We start from the raw sequence: 24,945 nt of genomic DNA, 5'->3' as shown, positions 1-24,945 counted from the left end.
CTCTGTCTTTTGTGGGAAATTGGCATCACAGGCTATATTCCATGATCATGCATTTCCTCATCTCTTCTTATTCCATAGGAAAATGAATTAAGCCAAACAACTTGCTTTTCCTCTGTGTCAGCAAACTATGGTGACCCTTGGCTAGTTTCGGTAAATTAACTTTTATTGGACACAGCCACAGTAATTCATTTGTGCATGATCTACAACTGCTTTTGCACTACAATGATGGAGTGAAGTGGTTAGGACAGAGGCCATCCAACCTTGCCAAGCCTGAAATACTCTGTGGCCCTTTACAGAGAAAGATTGCCATCGTTGCTCTAGTCTGTCCCATCCCTTCAGACACTTGCCAACTTAACAACTGGTTGGATAAGATATTTTATATCAAGATGTTTTGGTGTGACCTCCTCCTCCAAATATACTTACATTTGCATTTTAACCAGAGCCTTCAAAGAAAGGTTTGATTGACTTAGGCATTTCAGTGAGAGTAATACTAAAGTCTATTTCTAACTTTTTAAACTTTTCAACCAGTTCTGTAACCTCATATAGGGACGTTTCAGTGGAATTTTGGTAAAACATATTTGATGTTTTCGTCTTTCAAGACTTCAAAATTTCTTTTCCCATTTAGCCAAATTCATCATATTTGTCTTACATTCCTTTTTTTTTTTTATTTTTTTTTTATTGCCATTGCCATTCCTGATGAGCCCTCCTGACACGTGGTTGACTGGGCCACATTCCCAAGGTTCTTGCCAAGAGCCAGCTTAGAGGCTTGGAACCTTTTATCCTCTTTTCCCCTGGGATTGGGTGTGGAGGGCATAGGGCAGGGGAGTGTGGAGAGTGGAAACAGGGCAGAGAAGTGGACTCTGGAAATAGAGTAGTCTTCTCTCCTTGCAAAGAAAAAGTTAGAATCCTCTGGAGTGGTCTTGGACACTTTTTAGGAAATTTGACTCACTCAAGGTCTCACCCTGTCTGGAAATACATAGACTGCCCTTTTGCTTAGGTTTTCAAAATCCCACTGTCAAGCCATATCTGAATGATCCCTCTAGGAAAGGTATTTAGGTTTTATAGCCACTAGCTTAACCCCAACTTCTCATCTGTTTTCAGGACAGTTCAGAGTGAGCAAATAAACTTCCAGAGACAGGCCAGTGCTGCTTCTGTCAGTTTCTAGTTTGATAAGGATGTCTTTTTTAGCCATGCTCATACTTCCCCTGTTGGGTTTTCTTTTTCCCAGCAAGCGCAGTGTGGCCTTGATCTTCGACACATCACCGTGGTGGAGCTGGTGGGTGTGTTCCCGACTCTCATTGGCAGGATAGGAGCAAAGATTATGCCTCCAGCCCTAGCGCTGCAGCTCAGGTAGGGGGAAGTTCTGTTCTTTAATCTTATCCCCTATGAATGCACTTTTAGCTGATTAGGTTCCCTGGTTTCTTTCTATTCAGGACTGAGTTCAAGCAACCTTCAATGTTTAATTGCTTTTATTCTGGGAGTGTTATAACCATGCTAATCAGTATGTTGCTGTTTGTTCAAATAAACTGTGCAGTGGGTAATTACCAGTGTTTTCTTTCTTACTCCCTCCAGCCAACCGTTTTTGCTTCGTGTGTGTGTGTGTGTGTGTGTGTGTGTGTGGTTGGTGGAGGAAGGATGGCTAGGAGAGGAGGACTTGAAGAAAAGACTTAAGCAATCATTGGTCTTATTAGAAGAGCATGCATCCAATTAGTCTTTCCAGGCTTGGTCTCTTTTTTCTCCATGCTTCCAGAACACTTGTTCATACCTCTATTTTAACAATTATATTTTACTTTCATAACCCTTATAAAGTTGGAGCCATGGATTTTAGTCTCTGAATAATGATGTATTAAAGAAGCAGAATTCAACAACCAAAAGGTAATTTCAGAATAACCCAAATTTCTACTTGCATCTCTTGACCACTGTGAAATGGATAATTAGGCTAAAGCAAAACTCCTTAAAATCTTCCTTTCTCACCCAACCTTTTCTCTCACGCACTGCATGGGAGAGTACAGATCTCTGTTTTCAGGGTCCCAGGCTGCTCCCTGTCTCTCAGGGTCTCAGGCAGTTACAAACATCTGGAACACATGGCTTCTGCAAAAGTGGGGAAATAGAGTAAAAACTCACACCGACTCCTTTATGCTTCATGTTGGAGGTGCCACACCTTGCTCACTCTCTTAGTTCATTGGCCAGAACTAGTTACATGATTGCAATTCACTTTTAAGGGAGGCTGGGAAATGCAGTCTTTCTGTATTGCCAGAAAGAAGAAAATGAAATGGGACTTGGTAAACCCTATCACACCTGTTCAGAGGGCACAGAAATTCCTTGAGTGGTTATATGATAGAAACATATCCTTAGCAAATGATGCTATAGATAGACACAATAGCTTCTTTCTCTAATTTCCCTGTTTTCCAGCTGCCTCTGACACATCCCATGTTTGATTTGTACCACTTTCCACCCAAAAAGATTCTGCCACATTCCCACCAAGGTGAAAAAAAAAAAAAACTCAGAGGGCCAGGATGAAAGAAAAATAAGATGATTCATGAGTTCTCTTTAGTCGGCTGATGAATGGAGAAGGCTGGGTACACTCATATGCTTTTGTTTTTGTTATATTTTACTGCATTTGCATGTAGCACCTCCCCATACCGACTTCAGTAGCAGAGCTTTCAAATATTTGCTACTCAGTACCTAGCATAGTAGCTGGCACCATGTTGGCGCTAAGTGGAGTAAATGACTCAAAATTTCATTGAAACAGCCTTACTATTTCCAGAGGTGATAATAGCTTTTAAAAGTATATTGTATATTTACAGTTAGTATACAAATACTTCAAGTTGAAGTGTACAAAACTTAAGACAGAGAGTTGTGTTGATATCTAAATATTTATGGTGAATATTTTCAAAGTAGGTTTTATGAAGCTGTTGCTTATTTAGAACTATTTGCTCATATCCTGTGTCAATGATTTTTTTAAAACTTGTTGCAGAATTTTCTGAATGGTCTTTGAATTGAATGTGTGTGTATGTGTGTGTGTATGTCATCTTCATAAAATCTTGATGTGATTTTAAACTGTTTAATCTACTTGAAGAACAGAAAAATGCAATTAAAAAATACTTGTCATTCAGATTGTATATATTGGGGCTACCATAGACTTCTATAGGCTGAAGATGATTTTTAAATACATTATGTCGTGGTTCTCAAACTTTTAGCCTCCATCAGAATCCCCTGGAGGGCTTGTTAAAATACGTATTGCTGGTGTCTACACTGTAGGCTCTAAACTGTGTTTCTGATTCAGTAGAATTTGCATTTCTAGTGAGCTCCCAAGAGACCACATGGTGAGGACCACTGGCCTAGTTTTTACCAAAGCCTTTACAGTTTTGAAATAGAATTTTTGCCCAGCAGCCTTCAAGGAAAGGGTCAATCACTATTTTGCAGCTGGATGATAATCCAGGTGAATGTCATGCAGAAATGATCACTCAGGTGCATTACCTAATGGATTCTGTGTCAGGCCGGCATGCCTGTCTTATCAAACATATCAGTGAGAAACAAAGAGCTTGGCAGAACTTTTTCCCTTTGAATTGGAAAGGTTTTTTTTTAGACACCTTGGAGTCTAGTGCAGAGGAAAAAAGATGATTTAGGCAAAGAATGGGAAGCGAAAGAGGAGAAGGAAAAGCATAATGCCTGCATAAGGTAAAAATTCTCTTGTCTGGCTATAAGACTATTTTCAAATAGCACCGAGGCCATGATAAAACCCTTGAAGGGAGTCAACAGAAAGAAGAGACTGGGTGCCTGGGGTTGCAGGGTCACCATCTACCTTCTTTCTTACCTTCATTTCTTTTTTATCTGGAGGTATGATCTGATTCATGCTTTCCAGAGGAATTTTCCAGCAATCTCAAGGAAGACAAGGACCAAGAAAGCCATAATTTCTATACCCACATTATTCTTTGAGTCTACAGTGTTCCCTGGAAGACTTTCCAGGAAGAACTCCTTCCAATCTGACGACAGACACATATGTAACTCAGACATACTGTCGGCATCACACCTCATCCCCGATTTTGTGTGGTGTTTGATCATTCATCCCCAAGATTTCTGTGGTCTTTTGGTCCTAGTGGGATGCATTCCTGTGGCTGCTGCTAGCCTGCTGATCCAACCACTCAGCTCTTCCCATGACAGTTTTCCCTCTTTACATTCTGTGTCAATCAAGGCACAAGACTTACACAGGAATGTGTGTGGTAGCAGATGGTGGCACCATGGTGGTGGTGGTGGGGGTTCCCATCCTAGTCTCACAAGCACTATAAAAAAAGGAATGCTCCAATTGGTCACCCTTTCCCACAGGCTTCAGCCACCACATTCCCTGTTCCTCTGTTTCCTGAGAGCTCCCTGTGCCAGAACTCCTCCATGCTCCCAAAAGAAAACTCAATACCCTTCCTCTTAAAGATGCAGAGCATTTTATCTCTTCATTCACACCTTACTTTGCAGCCTACATTCGCGTGTTCAGAACTCATTAATGCACTTTGCAGTCATCTACTTCTGAGCTCCCCTCTTAGCACTGCAGGAAACCTGGCAGAGGCATTGTCATGTCCTCTTTCTTTCATTTCTAGTCACTGGGAGTGAATTGGCAATTTAGCTCCCCACTGGTATAAAATACAAATTATTCTCTTCTTCCTTGAAACTCCCTCTTAAAAGGCAGAAAAAAAGTAGTTTGTGTTCTATGTAATGATTTTTTAACCTTGATCTGTTTGTATGAGGGAAACATATTTTACTTTAAATCCAGATGGCAGTGTATATTCTGCCTCATACACAATCTCAAAATATCTAAACTGAAAAAAAAAATCTGGAGAAGAGACTGAGTGGGCTCATTTGTTCATTGGGCTCAGCTTATCTGTTTGTTTGCTTTCTCTAGCTATTCCCATCTAAATACGTTTGTGTTGATATAAAAATCATATTTTTTAGTTTAAATTCTAGTGTGGTACAGCAGAAAGAACACCAGACACTTGAAACCACCTCATATTCTTTTTTGGAATTATTTGGGGTACAAATTGTGATTAACCAAGTCAGAATACATGGGGTGTAGACCAAGCTCAATCCCTTATAACTCTGCAGTCCTGAGCTGGCCACTGAATAGGCCAGAACTCTCATGCTGGGAAATTATATCAATCAGCTTTACCTAGCCCAGAGTTTCTCAGCCTTGGCACTATTGCTATGTGGGAACAGGTAATTCTTTGTTTGGCGGGGAGAGTTGGCTGTGCATTGCAAGATGTTTAGCAGCATTCCTGGCCTCTACCCACTAAATGCCGGTCACATCTTCACTCTCCACTGTGACAACCAAAAATATCTCCAGACATGGCCAAATTTCCCCTGGGGATAGGGAGCAAAATCACCCCTGTTCATAATCACTGACTTTGTCCTAGTGTGTATGTGGTCATGCAACACTAGTCAGCAAACGTGGGTTTTGGGTTGATTCCAAATTTGGATTGATTCCAATTTAATAAAAAATCTGTTAGCCTTGTATGCACCTTGTACCAAATGTTGGTATATGACACCATTGTACGCCTGAAGTCTTCCTGACTATAATCTAAAACTAAAGCAGTGCTTTTCAACCTCTCATGTACATACCAGTCATCTGGGGATCTTGATAATAATGCAGACACTAATTCAGTAGGTTTGGGGTTGGGCATGAGAGTCTCCATTTCTAGCAAGTTCTCATGTGATGCTGCTGGTCCAAGGGTCACAGTTTGAGTAGACAGGGTCTAAAGGATGATTCAGTCCTTCATTGTATCAAAGCTTTCTCTGCACACTGTCACAGTAGGGCTCTGGTTGATCCACCAGGACCCTTGGGAGTCATGGTTTGACTTAGTCTCCTCTTTTCTTTGTCTGCTGCAGGCTGTTGCTGCGAATCCCACTCTACTCCTTCAGTATGGTGCTAGTGGATAAGCATGGCATGGACAAAGAGCGCTATGTCTCCCTGGTGATGCCTGTGGCCCTGTTCAACCTGATTGACACTTTTCCCTTGAGAAAAGAAGAGATGGTCCTACAAGCCGAAATGGGCCAGACCTGTAACACCTGACATGATGGTTCCTCTCTTGGCAGTTCCTCTTCATTGTCTACATAGTGACGTGCACACGGCAAAGCCTTAAAAATATCCTTGATGTACAGATTTTTATTTGTAATTTTAAAAGTCTATTTTATTATGAGCTTTCTTTGCACTTAAAAATTAGCATGCTGCTTTTTGTACTTGGAAGTGTTTCAAAAAATTATATGACTATATTTACTCTTTCTAACTTTCTTTTTACTCCATCATGGCCGGTTGATTTTGTAGAGAAATTAGAACCCATAACCATACACGGGCTATCAACATGTTATTCAATGTGACACCTAACTCTTTTCTATTTTGTTTTTTAAATAAGACTTTTATTAATAAAATGTTTTGGAGCAAATTTAGTAGAACTCACTTTGTTTATCAAGCACCAGCCATACTTGTTCAGTGTGGTCAGTGGTTTTAGGATTGTGATTCTTAGTGGTGTTTTAAGAATGGAAAAAATTTAATTAGTCTTTTTAGGAGCTCTGCTGAGCTGGGAGAGAGCTGAGCTGTCAGGTGTTCAAGTAGCCAATTAAAGCCACAAGCTGAAAATGAAAGAGTTAAGCCTTCAGTCACAGTCTAAAACCAGAGGAAGCATCAACTTCACTGTTCCATTTTCCCTGTGGGACAGCACGCTGGTCAAGATTCAAGTGGAGCAGCACAGACGTGGGGTCATCTTTCTGTTGAGGGAGCCCCAAACAAAAGGCTCTGGCAGTTTTACGAACCCTGGAGTCTTGTGGTGGGGTAGGAGGGGAAAAGTCCTGGGCACTGAGGCAGAGTGAAGGACAGTATCTTCAAATTTTTTCCCTTTTCCTTACCCCCTAAGATCTCAGCAGAGGAACCTGAAGACCTCTTGCCCAAGGCCTCAGATAAAGGGCCTAGAAATGAAGGCACAGGGCTAGGAATGTAAATATGTGAAAGAGCATGATTGGCCAGGGGGTCTGAGTCTTTGACTGCAACACCCCACAGAGACTGCCATACGCTGGCTGTGCACCAAGTCTGGTGTGTGGAGGGCAGCTTTCCTGGTGAAGCCTGCCAGGTAAAGTCTTTGTCATCGCCTATGATCAGGCCTGAAAAATCACACATTGGTTTTTAGCCAGTAGCCAGACTCCTCAATTCTCCCATGCAAATCTTGAAATTTTTCCTCCATTTTCAGAATATCAGTTTGGTTCACAATCTATTCCTAAACAAAATGACTAAGTGAATGATGTTTCCCACTGGTTTCCCACTGAAAATCTTGCAGAACTTTTCTGTGCACCTTTTGGACCTTATAGAAACAATAGATACATTCTAACATGCAGAGATTTAACACAGAAAGCAGATTTAATAATTTTTTTTGAATATTAGGCAGGGCAATTGCTGAACTGCCAATAGGTTTACACTCTATTTACAAACATGAGTTTGTTCACAGAGCATACTAGAAGCCACTTTTTGACTTCTGTCTTCTTCAGATGTATCAGAAAGGTCAATGGCATGGCTCATAGAGGAATGTCAAATAGTGACCAATTGGAAACCATGAAAAGTTCAAGAGGGGTTGGAAGAGGGTAAAGGATAAAAGACTACAAATTAGGTTCAGTGTACACTGCTCAGGTGATGGGCGCACCAAAATCTCACAAATCACCACTAAAGAACTTACTCATGTAACCAAACAGCCACCTGTTCTCCAAAAACTTATGGAAATAAAAGAAAAAAGGAAAAGTTCAAGAGATCATTTGTTGCAATTAAGCAAGCATATATCTGCCTCTACCTTTGTTAAAGCTCTCTTGCTTTGACAAGTCAGCCTGTGCCCTTTGCCCCATACCCTGAAAGGTTCACACCTTGAAGATGAGCTGACATTTAAGGAACTACTTGGATTCCTTCAAACCAATTTACCTGATGACTTGGAATATTGCAAGCACTTTTTCCAACAAGATCAACAGACTATTTGAAGATCAATGAATCCGCTATGGTATTTTAAAAGTAAATACCCTGCATCAAAATTTGGGGACATTTCTAAAGATTAATTAATAGCCTCTTTCTAGAGAACCGGTTTCCCACTGGAAACCTTGCAGAACTTTTCTATGTACCTTTTGGACCTAATAAAAACAAACAAACAAAAAAACCAATTCCTAGTTCTGCTTGCTTACAGTTTGGTACTGCAGAACTTCTACACATGCATGCAGGTTGTAGTATACACACACACACACACACACACACACACATATATATACACATATATATGTATATATATACATATATGTATCTCCAGATATAGTTGTTGTCTGTCGGAGATTAGTCCAACAGAAACCGTTATTAGAAATCTAGTAGCGAAGGATGAACTAGAAGGTGGAAGAGTCCAGTCCATTCACAGAGAACTGCAGATTTACCTCTACAAACTCTCAACTCTTGAGCTTAGATCATTGGAGTGGGCAGTGAAGGAGAGGAAAGGCAGTGCACATTGAAGCAAGGATTAATGCTCAGGATGTTGATACCTATACTATTCCTGCAGTAAAAATTACCCCAAAAATCAGTGTCTTAAAACAACAAACATTATCTCTCACAATTTCTGTGGGTCAGGGATTTGGGAGCAACTTAGCTGGCCAGTTCTGGCTTGGAGTCTCTCTTGAGATTGCTGTCATATCTTGGCTGGGACTGCAGTCAAAGGATTGACTGGGGCTGGAGAATCTGCTTCCATGGTGGCTCACTCACATGACTGGCAAGTTGGTGCTGGTCGTTGGAAGAGATCTCTGTTTGTCCCCACATGGATTTCTCCACAGAGTGTTGCATGAATGTTCTCATAACATGGTAGTTGGCTTCCTCTGGTAGAAGTGATCCAAGAAAGGGCAAAATGGAAGAGGCAATATCTTTTACAACATAGTCTCAAAAGGCACACACTGTTACTTCCACAGTATCCTGTGGGTCCAACAGATCAGCCCTATACAATGGGGAAGAGGACAACATAATAGGAGGGCTACTAAGGGGTAAAGATCACCGGGGCCTATTTTGAAGGCTAGCTTCTGCTGGTTCCCATAGCTGCTGACAACTTCTTAAATGGGGACATGGCTATTTATTTATTTATTGGCATAAATTTAGAGGGTACAAGTGCAATTTTGTGACATGGATATGTTGCATAGTGGTGAAGTCTAGGCTTTTGGTATCATTATCACCCAAATAGTGTACACATTATACCCATTTAGTAATTTCTCATTTCTCATCCCCACCCACCCTCACCCTTCTGAAACTCTACTATTATTCCACACTCTATGTCCATGTACACACATTATTTAGCTTCCACTTATAAGTGAGAACATGTAGTATTTGACTTTCTGTTTCTGAGTTAGTTTACTTAATGGCCTCCAGTTCCATCCATGTTGTTGCAAAGGACATGATTTCATTCTTTTTGTTATGGCTGAGTAGTATTCCACTGTGTGTGTGTGTGTGTGTGTATCACATTTTCTCTATCCAATCATCTGTTGATGCACACTTAAATTGATTTTTGCTCTTGTGAATAGTGCAGCTGTAAATGTACAAGTGCAAGTGTCTTTTTGTATAATGATTTCTTTTCCTTTGGGTATATACACAGGGGTGGGATTGCTGGATCAAATGGCAGTTTTATTTTTAGTTCTTTGAGAAATCTCCATATTGTTTTCCATACAGGTTGGATTAATTTACAATTCCACCAACAATGTATAAGGATTCCCTTCTCTCCACATCCTCGCCAACATCTTTTATTTATTTGACGTTTTAATAATGGGGGACATGGCTTCTTTATGGTAGAAAACATGGAGTAGCTCTAGAATAAACAAATATAATTGTGGCTTCCCAAATTGGTAGGAAAATTCCCAATTTTACAGCTTCTTAGCAGTTCCCTTGGCAGTCCCAGGTGGTTTAGGGACTTTTTTATGCAAGGTCAGCATAAAGTCTATTTTTTTAGCCTTCCACTCCAGATAAGAACAAAATCCTTTCTCTTTGAACTAGCTTGCGTTGACTCCATTCTCTGTAATTAAGTCCTTAATGATACAGACAGTAAAATTAAAAGTGTAGTCTTGAAACACTGGATTTCTTGGACTTCTCTTCCTTGCAATTCCACAGTTAATAGTGATATCAAGCATCTCTTGAAGACATATCTTATAAGCCATGATAAAATCATTCAGTACAACTGACCATTTTCCTTCAGCAATGCTTAGTCACACAGGTTGAGGAAGAGAGAAGGCATACTGAAAGACTAATCTGGGGGTAGATGGTTGTGACAAAGGTATGGTGGCAGGACAAGGGGAGGGAGTTGGTTGTAGTATTGAGAAAATGGATTGTGTGATTACACACAAAGACAAGAGTTAGTCTAAAAAGAAACTTGGGAAGCTGAGGCAGGAGAATGGCGTGAACCCGGGAGGTGGAGCTTGCAGTGAGCCAAGATTGCGCCACTGTACTCCAGCCTGGGCGACAGAGCGAGACTCCATCTCAAAAACAAAAACAAAAACAAAAATCAGTAGTGGCACTGACCTATTCAAAGAATATAGGGAAAGGCTAATGATCCTAATGTGGTTTAAGAGTGAATATAATCAGTATAAAGATACGAGAGATTTGGAAGAGATGAAGAAAATATTGAAATTGTGATGTCAGGAAGTTGAATAAATTATCCATATGGGTGATGTGGATACTGGCAGGAGTTAAGGCAAAGGAGATAAGTGAGAGTCAAATTCCAAGGATATATAGAGTGGAGGAGATAACTGTGCATAGATAGGTGACTGTAAGGAGAGCATAATGGAAAGTGATATGGTAGACGGCAGTATTCTCAGAGAAGGTCTTTTGCTCAGATTAGGAAAGAATGATCCATTAAGAAGGAGCTGTGGGGAATTGAGCAGATGTTGACATTACCTCTCAACCAAGTGATGTTAAAGTATGAAAGAGCAACATGCTGTAAGAAAAGTGACAAAGAGGAAAACAAGAATTTACTCAAGAATATTTTGAAAAGATACTAAAGCTATAGGAAGGTGCTATGGTTTGGATATATGACTCCTCTAAGTCTCATGTTGAAATTTGATTCCCAGTGTTGAAAGTGGGGTCTAATGCGAGATGTTTGGGTCATAGGGACACATCCCTCCTGTATGGCTTGGTGTCATCCTGGCAGTAAGGAGTGAGTTGTTCCTGTTAGTTCCTGTGAGAATTCTCCTGAGAACTGGTCATCAAAAAGAGCCTCCAACTGAACTCCCCTCTCCCTTGCTTCCTGTCTTGCCATGTGTTCTCTGTACATACCAGGTCCCCTTCGCCTTCCTCCACAAGTGGAAGCAGTATGAGGCCCTCATCAGAAGCAGATGCTGGCTCTATGCTTCTTGTACAGCCTGCAGAACCATGAACAAAGTAAACCTCTTTTCTTTATAAATTATCCAGCCTCAGCTATTCCTTTATAGCAACACAAATGGACTAAGACAAAAGGTCACTTTATTATGAAATGTGTGTGTGTGTGTGTATGTGTGTGTGTGTGTATGTGTGTGTGTGTGTGTGCATATGTGTGGCAATAGTCCAGAGGCATCAAAGTCTGGAAGAGAGTTGGGCTAGGGGACACTCAGAGCAGTATGAGAATGAGACAACAACAAGACCAGTGAGGGAGACAGCTCATGCCCGTAACTGGAGGATTATAGACATCAGAGACATGGATGAACTTGATAGGCTTTGAGGTTTCCATTTTCAGAGGACAATTGTTTTAGTGCCAGAACTGACATTCCTTGTGATTCCTGTGTAACCTATCTTAGACACCGAGACAGGAAGAGTCAGGTCCAGCCCCCTACCATGACCAGAACTGACCTTATGGTGGAGGCTGGGCCTGGTTCTTCCCGCCTTGAGGTGTCTAGCACAGGTTACACAGGAATCATCATGAACTCCACAAGGAGACAGGACTTCCCAGAGAGTATTTGGTTCTATGTGTGGGGCAGGGAAACTCAAAAAGAGCCTGCTGCTGTTGTCAAAAGGCAAGAATATTTTCAGAGGTAACCGAGGTAATATTTTTAAAAATATCCTTTCATCTTTTGATGAACTCTTAGTTTGATTCCTTATCTCGGCTATTGTGAATAATGCCATAATAAACATGGGAGTGCAGCTATGTCTTCAACACACTGATTTTATTAGATTGTAAGACAATTGGCCAGGTGTGGTGGCTCACATCTGTAATTACAGCACTTTGGGAGGTCAAGGTGAGAGGATTGCTTGAGCCCAGGAAATCAAGACCAGCCTGGGCCAACATAGCAGGACCCTGTCTCTATAAAAAATGTTTTAAAATCATCTGGGTGTGGAGGCATACACCTGTGGTCCCAGATACTTGGAAGGCTGAGGTGAGAGGATCACTCGAGCCTGGGAGGCTGAGGCTGCAATGAGTTGTGATCACGACACTGCATTCCAGCTTGGGTGACAGAATGAGACCCTGTCTAAAAAAAAAAAAAAAAAAGATTGTGAGACAATTGGATGTGTTATGATGGCCCTTGGCCCAACATCAGAACCACCCTGGCAAGAGGATATTAAACCAGACTTGCTGAGTGGATTGTGGGGAAAAAGATTTTATAGAACACTGCACAGATGGAGGAGGATATTTTGTTCAATGGTCTGGTATGGCTCTGCTGTCACCCCACAGATGAGAACGTGGCCTTGCTAATCTTAGTTCAAAATGAGAAGAGACAGGAATTACATTTCATTCATCATTTAGTATGATATGATACCCCATATCATACTAACCTCCCTGCTGATAACAATTATAACTCTGGACAAAATAAAGAAAGAGAAGTTACTGGAACTCATTGGCACTCAATCAAAAGCAGGCAGAGACTGAAAGAACTATGACCTTGAAAGAATGTAAGCACATTGGGTAACATGCACATTTGATTGGCTTTTCCCTTGAGGAATTTTCCATTTGCTAGTGTACTGGGTGTGGAACTCAAGCAGAAGGCTGTACTCTTACTGGGCTGAGGATTCAGAGGATGAAGGCAGGATGACCGGATACTGTGGAAATGGAGGAGATATGTGAAAGGAGAAAGCCAGTGGGTGGGATTTGGGAGGGGGAACCCAAATGTGCATATAAATTGCCCTCAAATGTTTAACTGACCCCTGAGCTGTGCATGCACAGAGTGAGGCTACAAGAACTCCAGGAAGAAAACAAAATAGCTGAAGGGAAAGACCTGAGCTGAGCCGTGATCTCAGCAGCTGATCTGTGCTGGAGGGATAGTTTGGAGGTCAAATCCTTTCAAGTTAAAGGAGCTCAGTGAACAGGTTAGGCTTCCACTGAAAATTCAGGACTACTCTTCAAAAGTAAAGAACAAGGCTCAGGATTAAGTTAAATCAAAGTAGACCTCCTTAACAAAGCCTAAAATCAAGCTTCCACAACATCAAGCTGGGTGAATTAGTAATTTAACTGTCTGCAAAAACAAAAATGTGAACAGCCTAGGTCTATAAAAATTTCCTTAAACCAGCAGTTCTCAAACCTTTGAAGGATTCCAAAGTACTTTTCTTTATGTGGGTTACATCTCTCAATATTTACCAGGTTAGGAATCAAAACAGAGAAATTTTAAAAATTATATTTCGATGCATTTCAAAAAATAAATTTATTGCATGATGATGTAGATAACATATTTTTGAGAAAATCTAAGTGTGTTTTACAAAACAAAAAAGTGAGATGAGCAGCATTATTTTACATTTTTGCAAGTCTTTTCAAAGTCTGGCATAATAGAAGATAGCTAGTTTCTCATATATGCTTTCCTATTCAGTCTCTTGCAATACGTTATTTTGATTGAAATATAAGAAGAAAATCTGGCTTCACAGATATGTATATATATATATATATATACACACACACACATATATACACACACACACACATATATGTATTTGGAAAAGGGAGGAGTATTTTAATAGCCTATTTAGATAACTGTGAATATTTTTTTGACACTTCACCAAAAGTCAACAAGTGGTAGTTCCTTAAAGACTAATGGTGATATGAAAACTCTTTGTACTCTGTTGCATTAAAATCCATTGGTCTATCTTGCACTTTGAATGTATCTTTTATCTATGCACAATTTTGTAACTCATGCATCCCTCATTTAGAAAACACTGGTTCACTGAATCAAGTAGCTCTTCCAAAGATTGATAAATTTTGTTACACAATATTAGAATATCACATTAATAGATTAATGTCATCACCAATCTTATCAGAAAAGTGTGTATTAGGAAGCTGTCACAGTCACAATGGTGGATACAAGTTTTCTAAAATTCTAATTTTTGCTTCAAAGCTTGAATGTTATCATTGGCAACAAGTACTGCCAATTGTTTTCCCTGAAGTGACAGGCTCACTTTGTTCATTTTTGAAAAAATGTCTGCCAAATTCTCAAGCCTGAATAACCCGTTATTTGTTCTTTAAAATAAAAAGAATGCTGAAAAAATGCATCATACTTTGGTATGCACAGAAAATATTTAAAACATAGGTACTTAGGGATCAAGATTTAATAACACTATTTTTTACTGCTTCATCAGGGATATTCTCAAATAAAACTGGTATTTTACTTTTCTTACTACGAAAGCATGAAGATAAAAATATGCACTGCCTTGATTCCTGCCATAGTGCTACAGTTTTGCACAGTGAAAAGAGCAAGTAAGGAAGACAGTTTTGACCTTGCTAACCCCTTGAAAAAGTTTTAGGACACCCAGGAGTCCAAAGACCAAACATTGTACTGTCTTAAACTGAAGAACCCCGTTTGTTAATATAATTCTGGAATTGTGATGGAATCTGGAATAGAAAGAAGTGGAAAAAACCCAAAATTTGGCATCTTTCTTAACTCTGGTAGGTCTTGTGGGGACTGTTCCTAATAGCTGTGTGCCTTGTAGAGACCCCACACTTAAGGGAACATTTCTCCAAATGTGCTGCATCTCCTCCTGTTCTTTGCAGCTGTCTTTCTTTTGATAGGTTCTATATCCTTAGCTAAATTAATCAGAAATGAATAGCAAGGATGAGTGGACCCTTTTGGCTCATCAAGAATCTAAACTGTGAGGGAGAGAGAGCATCAGGATAATAGCTAATGCATGCAGGGCTTAATACCTAGGTGACAGGTTGATAGGTGCAGCAAACCATCATGGCACACGTTTACCTACGTAACAAACCTGCACGTGCTGCGCATGTATCCAAGAACTTAAAATGAAATAAAAAAAAAATCTAAACTGTAACACTGCATTCAAATTATCTCATTTAATCTTCACAAGAAGTCACAAATATTTCATCTCCTCTCAGCTTTACTTGCTTGTTAACAGCATTAAAGCTGGGACTTACAGTAACTGAAGAAGGGACACTGAGGGCCTCTTGTATAGCTGTGTCCTAAGGGTTGCTTCAGTAAGGGGGATGTCTTTGTCAGCAAGACTGCAAGCACGACAACCTTGGCCTACCAGCCCTCTCAATACACTTTATGCCTTAACCTTGGATATGCATTCAAATTACTCGGGGAGCTTTAAAAAATACTGATGATTTGATGCCACACCCAGAGATTATGATATAATTGGTCTAGGTGCAGACAGGACTTGAGGGATTTCAAAAGCTTCCAAGGGGATTCTCATGTGAAGCCAAGGGTGAGAACCACTGTTTTGGTTGAGGTGAGAAAGATGCCAGGTATAACCGATGATGGGAATACACTTCCCCCTTTGGAGAAACACTTGTTATTGCTTCTCTGCCTTTGGCCAATGTTTTTAGTGTTTGCATTACAAAGTTAAACTTATGTTTAACTCATTTAAAATATGGCACTTGTTTCTCCTTAGGACAAAGCCACAGGAATGTTGCAAAGCACCTAGCTTTGTTCATCAGAATCAATTTTACTAATGAATGTGCAGTGTACAGATGCATTTCTGTTACTATGGTGTCATTTCTGAAGATGCTCAACAGCTTAAGGATTTGTTTTTCTGTTTGCTCTATGGCTGCATTGTAGCTTGAAGAAAATTTAATTTCTCTGCATCGTGTTTGAAATGTTGTATTGTCTCTCTCTACATCAGAACAAGTTTCTGTGAAGGATGGTGCTGTGCTTAGGCAGCAGTGCTGTGAGACTAACAAATTGACTTCAAATGGAACTGAAATGCCATTGTTTGGTCACAGATCAAATCTGAATCTTTCTCTCTTGAGTACCTTCCAATGTGTCGCTTAGTTTCATGAAATTCCGTTTGACTCTTGGGCAGGCTAAGTGGATTTCTGATGCCTTCTGAGACTAAGCATGAACTTCCAGGCTTCGAAAGAGGAGTTACTTCTCTCTCTCTCTTGAAAAACCAGAAAGAGAAGAAATACTTTTATTTCTCAACGAGTGGCAGCAATATAGAAGATGAACTTTGTGAAGGGACTGAGTTCCAAGACCCTCTAGAGCAATGCTCCTCAGAATGTGGTCCTTGTACTAGTTGCTGGTCCCTGCACCATTTATTACTGGTTTACAAGGAGATAAGGAGTTTGCCCAAGACTGGAAATCAACAGTGTCAATAAATTTGTTATTTAGTTCAGCTGATGTTTTTGATTGCAAAACTTTCCATGAAGGAAGCTACACACTGATTTACATTCTGATGCAAGCTCCCTATCTTATCATGGGCCAGCACCTTGAGTAGCATTTCCCTAGAGGAGGGCCAGAGGTGAGACACTTGTTCCTTTGTCTCTATAGAGACCACTTAGTAAATTAGAAATTAGGAAAGAAAATGCAATGGAGTTTTTCAAAGGCACAGTAGCTTTTATTCCATACTGAGTAGTCTCAGTCATTACTAGTCGAGAGCCCATGCAATTCTGATAAGCAGTTTTGCTAAAGGATTGGTGAGTTATAGACCGTGACCGTAGACTAAATAATATCTTAGAAATAAAAGTGATAAGAAAAACCATCCTGATTTTTGGCTACCTTATATTTCTTCCAGTGAACAGAGGCACTACGATTGGAAGACATTTTTTTGGTTTGTTTTTTATTCAAAGACATTAACATGTACTATGCACATATTAATGTGCCAAGTGCTGGGAATGCTTCTCAAATATGTGAGCGATACAATCTTGGAATTCTATTTTGAGAGACTGCTTCCTAAAGAACAGGACTAATATCAATTACTGTATCAATTAGAGTCTCAGCAGGAAACAAATGGAACACTGAAACTGTGGCTGCAACACTGAGGAAAGATTAGTAGAGGGATTACTTATAAAGGTGCAGTCAGGGTCAAGGGAAAACAACAAGGGATGGTGATACTAGCAACAGCTAGGAGCCTTTACTACTAGTAGGCCTGAAAGATTGGAAGGCAGGAGTGGCTCTGTGGCTCTAGCTGCAGGAGAAGGTAACCTAACAAGAACTATAGCCCTGAATAGAGGAATGTAGCCACTATCACTTGGTGATCCAGCAGGAGGGAGCCGGGCTTATAACTATACCAGTCTCACTTTCCTCACACCATTCAATCTCCTACTGCTGGCTTTCTTTGTCCAAACCCAACCAAAATCCAGAAGGTAAGAGAGTCACATTGAAGCAAATCATTAAGGTTCACCTCTTAGGGCATAAAACAGTGTGAAAAGAGCAAAGAGAAAATATGCAGGAACAGATGTAGAATATCCAGAGCAACATCTTAAAAAATTATAATTGACAACATTTGCTTCTTCCTTTGTGGTATGTAAAGTAAGGCTGCCTCTTACAATCAATGGTGTCAAAGAGTAAATTAATTCTAGCACATGTAAGTTGTCATAGGACTTTAGAACTTGAGCAGACTTTGAATATCACTTAGTTCAAGTCTCCCATTTTATAGATGAGAAAACTGAGGTTCAGTGAGAGAACCTGTCTTGCTTAAAAGCCACAGCAAGTAGCATAGTTTGGAGAAGGAGCTAGGTTTCTTAACTATCAACTCAGTGTTCTTTATAATACATCATCCTCTTTCAAGTTTGGGTTAACCAAAATGTACTTTTGAGTTAAGCCTCACATTTATCACTGACTTAAGCCAACTTGGTATCCAAATGCTTTTCTCTACAGTTTGTCATCATCAGCAACACAAATATTGAGTCTTGATTGAAAATAGAAGATACCAGCTAGAAGATGTTTGATTAGTACTATGGAATAAAGCTTTCAGGGACTATTTCCTCAGGTTTAGGGGAGATTGTGTCCAAAGTCAGTTGGTCCTCATTCTATTTAGCAGGTTATCAGAATCATCTAGAATAAAAAATATTTAGGTCTTTCATTTCAAGGACTCTGAAATAAAGTCAGATTACCTGGCTGAGGGATGTCATCAGGATAGCCACAGGAAGAAACACACACACACACGCACACACACACACACACACACACACACACAAAGGATGTTAGTAATCAAGCATGTGTGTATGCCAAGAAATAAAAATCAAGGAATAAAAGGGGCTCAAAGAAAAGACTGGCAAATGGGAGTATCTTAGGACAATGTTGGCAATTGGACAACTGACAGGCAATGGTCTTAAGTGTCAATATCAATTCTGCCATTTTCTCTACACCAATGCATTCCACAGTTCATTATTCTTGCAAATCAACTAAGGATCTTATTATAACGAGCATTGTGATTCAGTGGGTGTGGGCCGGGGCCCCACGTTCTGCATTTCCACAAAGCTCCCGCATTCTGGTAATGCTGTTAGTTCATGAATCCCACCTTAAGAGGCAAGTCTCCAGCTCATGACAAACACAAGGTTTCTATTTGGGTTGCAGTTTAGTGTAGTGCAAAGAAATTGGGCTTTGGGATCTGAACTGGGAAGCTCCATGTTGGGTGAGGCTGTATTACATACTATCTTTGAATTTGGGCAGGACTTAACCTCAACGAGCCTCTTAGGTCCTTTTTAAAAACAGCCTTAAATTAGGTAACAATTCGTAAAGTACTTGACACATAGTAGATGCTCAATAAATGTCATTTCTGATCCCTTCCCTTGATTTATTGAGGGGAGGGCAAAGGAAGTAATTGTTTCAGAGTTTAGACTTACAGGAAGATAAGTGAGCAAAAACCGAAATGGGAAGGCAGATTCAATAGCTGAGCACCAAGAAGAGTTGTTCAACATCATTCTATTTTTAAAAGCAGCAACCAGACACCCATCCAATCTGTGTGTCAGTTCAGCAAATGCGCTTTCCTCTAAAGACAAATAAGTATAAAGACACGAGGGATAGGTGACATATAATCCATCTTCAAGAACTCAGGAATAAGAAAACCAAATACCATATGTTCTCACTTATAAATGAGAGCTAAACATTGAGTGCACATGGACACAAAGAAAGGAACAACAGACACCAGGGCCTACTTGAGGGTAGAGGGTGGGAGAAGAGAGAGGATTGAAAACCACGTATCAAATACTATGCTTATTACTGGGATGACAAAATAATCTGTACACCAACCCTGTGGCATGCAATTTACCTATATAACAAACCTTCACATGTACCCCTGAATGTAAAATAAAAGTTAAAAAAAGAACTCAGAAATAACTCAGAACATGTTAGAGATATTAGGAAAGTGAATTTAATGAAAAAATCCCAATTTGCAGCAAGTTCAGGGTGGCACAAAGCTTTTGTCTGGGATGCATGTTACATACAGAAGCTTAGAAGTAGGCATGTTAAGTATTTAAGTGTTACTACTAATTTTGCAATTAGTAGCATGGTAAGACAAGCAATTAGTAAATATGGCAAGACAAGCACACATGAACCGTTATTTGTGGCCAATAATAACAAAAAAATTTAGCAGGATAAATAAATAAATAAAAGAAAAATAAGCAATTAAAAAAATTGTTACTGTTTCCTCAGAGTTCTTCTTTTTCTCTATTTAAAAACAAATAAAAATACTATATTTTACACTTAAAATTTAAGAGAGTAGATTTCACGTTAAGTCTTCTTACCACAATAAAAAAGAAATGAACTATCAAACCACAACAAGAGATGGAGGAACCTTAAATGCCATATTGAAAAGTAAAAGAAGCAAATCCAAAAAGGCTACACATTGCATAATTCTAACTATATGATATTCTGAAAAAAGGCAAAACTATGGAGACAGTAAAAAGATTAGTGTTTGCCATGGTTTAAATCACAGGAGATGTTTTGGGCAGTGAAACTATTCTGTGTTACAATGTAATTGTGTATATATAATATTATAAATTTGTCAAAACAAATAGAACTAAAATACAAAGAAAGAATCCTAATGTAAAGTATGGTATTTAGTTAATAATAATGTATCAATATGGCTCATCAATTGTAACAAATGTGCCACATCAATGCAGTATGTTAATAATAGGAGAAACTCAGGGAGAAGGTAGTATATGGGAACTCTTGTACTTTCTGCTCAACTTTTCTGTAAACCTAAACTGCTCTGAGAAACAAACTCTATTAACTAAAAACAAACAAAGAAAAGAGACCAACGTTCTATTAGAACAGGAGTGTAGGAGAGTAAATTGGCAGCTGAAGCAGGTGAATGCCATGACAAAGCAGAAATGAACATACTCACATGTAGGTGACCCACTCTATGGCAGTTTGGAAAATTATTCCTTATTCCTTTCAAAGAAGAGCCCCCATTCCCATGTTTCAGTGACCCAGTGATTTTAGATGTTCTTAGATATTGAAAATGTGTCTTCCTTTTCCAGCCCACTAAACACCCTGAACTTATCTTCTGGTTCCAGAGAAAAAGTCTCCTCATGACTATTATGTTCAGTCCAGGAATGGAGACCTGGCGCATTCAAAGAGCTGGGCCAATACTTGGGCTGATTATGTGGTGCAATTCTCAGATGCTCTTTAAGAATTTGTACAACATATATTTTCAGGTAGACCTGCCTGGTGGAAGAGATTTGAAAGAAGTCCCCAGTGAAGGCAAATGTCCCTTTTCCCTATGTCCTTCCCAATTCCTGTGTTACCCAAGGTTGCATGCCCCATTCAGCAAAACAAAAGTCCCACATCTAAACAGATCTGTTTTAGGAGGCAATTTATCAGCCGTAAATTGCTCTTCACGCATGAGCTCCTCACCCCATCTATCTATTCAAGCAGACATTATTTCTTCCTGCTAATACCATATTCTTCCTGAGAGGAGCTCTCCACCTTATTACATTTTCAGGGATGTTTAGCACCCTTTATAATTTGGCACCCTGGGAAGCTCCCCAGCAGCCCACTCCTCAGCCTGGCTCTGTGCATTCAGATGCCTTGCAAGCAAGTGACTCTAACAGAACTGGGCTCTGAGGTGACAGGAAAGAGCTGAAAATGAGAAATAATATTTCCATAAGCCCATGTGGAAAAAAGCATGAAGGACATCTCTTAAGATTCTGGTGTGCACACCATCAGCCAGAAGGAAAATGTAAGAAGATATTTAGGTATTAGGGAAGACAAATTAATGGAGGTGGCGGGGAAGCTCAAAAATCAAGACTAAGGAAAACTCCAGATATCTCTTTCTTCAAATCAACTGAAAGCCAATGATCTCTCTTTTAAAATGTCCATTTATGAATAATAAATACTAAGAAAGGATGGAACCAAATATACCTACCCAATCCCCAATCATTTCAACTACAGGTTCAACCTTGAATGATTGCCATGACTGCTTTGTGATGGAATGGCTTCCTTCCTTGTTTCCAAAGGAGAAAGGTTTAAAAATAAGTCTACTTATTGGGACTTATGGATTCCTGTGGATTTGCACAAACGAGCTTCAAGTTTCTAAAGACAAAATGAACTATTGACTAAGTAGAAAAAATGTTTGGAAAGAGAAATCAGAATCCTTCCCCAAAGTAAGTGTATCTGACAATAAAGTATAATAATAATAATTTTAAAAAAGTAAGAAAAAAAAGAGGTAAAAATAAAATATTTAGATTTAAATATCTATCTAGTTCTCTGCCCTCCTATAAGAAGACATCTTCTAGAAAATTCCAATTATTTAAACTTTTGCTTTAATTATTATAATAAAATATCTGATTTATGTGCTGTATTAATTTCTGTCTCCTTCAGAGAAAAAGGAAATCAGAGACAAATCTTTACTTGTGCCAAAATACTTGAAAGAAAAGTATGATCTACTACCCCATGTGAGTGTTTTGGCATTTATAGGCAATACTAACCATATATTCTACTTTAGTTTTCCAAGTATAAAAGAAACCCTCCCCCAGAAAATTTTGATAAATTCTAGTGAGGTAAATGAGGTACAATTGATTACTTATAGCGACAACAGCAGTTTGCATTTCTATGGAAATTGGTTTGACAGCATGGTAAATTTCCTTCTGTACATAAAGAACATGACTCTACACAACATTATTGTGAGGCTAGCAGGTTTTATCTTCCTGACATGGGGTATAGGGAATGGGCCATAGAAAGAGATGGTCATTACACTGGAAGAGAGTGTTGAAGAAAGGGGAGGAAAGATGGTTTGCTTGCAGGTTCCATAATCTGTGGACCAAGAAGCTGACCAATTTTTCTCCCCATGATATTAAACATTTTCTGTAATATTTATTATCTAATCCAATGAAGTATGAAATTTCAGTCTAAAATAAATATATTACTATCACCCACAAGGGGTAACCTAGCATAAAATACAGGTTATTTTATGTTTGCTACACCTAAACACTGGAGATCACTTAATTGTACATAGAATGCTTAAGACCTAACCCAGTATCTAGGAAAAGAGGGGCATAAGAAATTATGAACCACAGAGTAATAGAACTAGCTCACCAATAATGACCTTTTTAAAACAATGGATTAGAATTTGCAAAGCATATTTACATATATTACCTTATTTGATATCTTCAGTTACTCCCAAGTAGCCTATTTATTCCAATTTTACAGGCAAATAGACCATGGCCTATAAAGAATAATTAACTTGACTGAAGTCGTATGGTTGGTAAGTACTCGATTCAAGATTTGAACTAGTATTCTCTGAGTTGAAGGTTAGACTCTTTCCACCCCTTCATGGTTGCCTTGCAATTAATGATCTCTGGGTATGCAAAAGATCGACTATTTCAAGATCAAATTCAAAAAGCCATCATGATGTAGAGTTGGTTTGAAGAATAGAGTTGATGTAATTTGTCCTCGAATGCAGTATTTCTCAAACTGTGATCCGTTTGTATTAGATTCACCCAAGAAGCTTGACTAAAATGATTGGGATTGCTGGAGATTTTGTTTAGTAGGCTTGGAGCAATGCTCTGGAATAAATGTATTCAATTCATACTCCAGATGATTCAGATAGTCCTTTGGAATCCTTGATGTAGTGCAATTTTCCTGGCTATTGTTCAAACCTTTCCAAATCTAATTTTTGTTGTACTTTTGCTTGTATGAACATTCCCCTCTTATTTTTCTTCAATTTCAGAGGGCATACATGACACTATCGTAGGAGTAAAACCCTTCTGGCAACTTCTAGAGACAATGTTCACTTTAATGTGAAATGTATACATGGGAGATAAACAAACATTGATCACAGCCCAAAATGCTACTAGTTCTCACTTTCAGATGCTTCTAGGACTTGATATTTCATTACACTTTGCTTCTAAAGGTGGGGTTTACTCTAATTTCTTCCATGGTTTTCTCCTCCCTCACCAAAGGTAAACCTTGGGCTGGGCGCGGTGGCTCATGCCTGTAATCCTAGCACTTTGGAAGGCCAAGATGGGCAGATCACGAGGTCAGGAGATCGAGATCATCCTGGCTAACACGGTGAAACCCCGTCTCTACTAAAAATACAAAAAAAATAGCCGGGTATGGTGGTGGGCGCCTGTAGTCCCAGCTACTCAGGAAGCTGAGGCAGAAGAATGGCGTGAACCCGGGAGGTGGAGCTTGCAGTGAGCCGAGATCACGCCTCTACACTCCAGCCTGGGCAACAGAGTGAGACTCCGTCTCAAAAAAAAAAAAAAAAAAGTAAACCTTGGAGTAGTAGGTAGTGATGAAACTAATATGACTGTGAATCAGGTGGGCTCAATTCATTCATTAATTACCTAAGTACTTAATGACCATTAGCCATACATTTGTGAACATTTCTTTAGGAAAAAGAGGCCAAGAGTATGAACTTACTTCAAAATATCTTTGTTTATGATGTTTTCGTGACCTGGAAAATCTACATCCTGATGAGTCCAGCGACAATAACAACATAAATGAAAGGAGAGCTGATGAACAGAATTAATCTACCACATCCTGTATGTGTTATTTATGTATGCATGGATAAAATCAGGCTTTTAGATTTGTCCATGTCCCTTTTCAATTTGGTTTATCTGAGGGAAAAATGAGAGTTGAGATCTTCAAAGAAGGAGTAGGACGTTCCAGGCAAGGCTGTGGCCTCTTCTTCTGATCAGCTGACATGTGGGGCTGGAAGCATACTTTGTGCTTGGATCTATGCTGAGACAAGCTGGGCCCCGCAGTCTAGGGTTGTAACTACAGTACTTGTCGGAAGGTTGCTTTTATAAAAATTAATTTTATTTTTAGTTGATAAATAATAATTGTAATATTTATGGGAGTACAATGTGTTGTTTTGATACACATATACACTGTGGAATGAGCAAATCAAGCTAATTTGTATATCCATCACCTCAAATATTTATCATTTCTTTGAGATAAGAACATTTGAAATCCTCTCTTTTAGCTGTTTTGAAATACATTATTTTTAAGTGTAATCATTATGCTGTGTCATGGCACAGCATGGTGACTATAGCAAAGTGGCTTTTAAAAGACCAATCAGTAAACGAATCCAGACATTTTTCTTGATCTATGTGGGCCCCAGTTTCCTTATCTGTTAATTGGGAGTTAGAAATGGTGGTTTCTAAAGATGCCTACAGTCTAATATTCTATGATGTTACATTAGTTTGTTTTCGCTTATTCCACAAATATTTTTTGGTTACCTACTGTGAGCTAAGGACTGGGATATAGCTGTAAAAAATATAAATATTGTCTCTGCCCTTCTGAATCTTACATTCTAGGGACATGGCAGGGAGGAAA

At 39.3% G+C, this 24,945-nt stretch overlaps 1 protein-coding gene across 3 annotated transcripts in view; it reads left to right on the top strand.

Annotated features, from left to right (window-relative positions):
* SRPX (sushi repeat containing protein X-linked) overlaps positions 1-6,428 on the top strand; it is a 75,410-nt gene extending 68,982 nt beyond the window's left edge. For 2 of the 3 annotated variants that reach the window (XM_054473095.2, XM_054473096.2), the window contains 2 exons: positions 1,229-1,350; positions 5,875-6,428. In XM_054473095.2, coding sequence (XP_054329070.1) covers positions 1,229-1,350; positions 5,875-6,058 — 306 coding nt within the window. In that variant the 3' untranslated portion in view covers positions 6,059-6,428. The remainder of the gene's footprint in view (positions 1-1,228; positions 1,351-5,874) is intronic. The other variant, XM_063660201.1, reaches the window with a different exon arrangement.
* The last annotated feature ends 18,517 nt before the right edge of the window (positions 6,429-24,945 follow it).

This window comes from Pongo pygmaeus, chromosome X (assembly GCF_028885625.2).
Source record: "Pongo pygmaeus isolate AG05252 chromosome X, NHGRI_mPonPyg2-v2.0_pri, whole genome shotgun sequence".
Taxonomy (NCBI): domain Eukaryota; kingdom Metazoa; phylum Chordata; class Mammalia; order Primates; family Hominidae; genus Pongo; species Pongo pygmaeus.
This window is presented reverse-complemented; position numbering and strand designations above follow the sequence as displayed.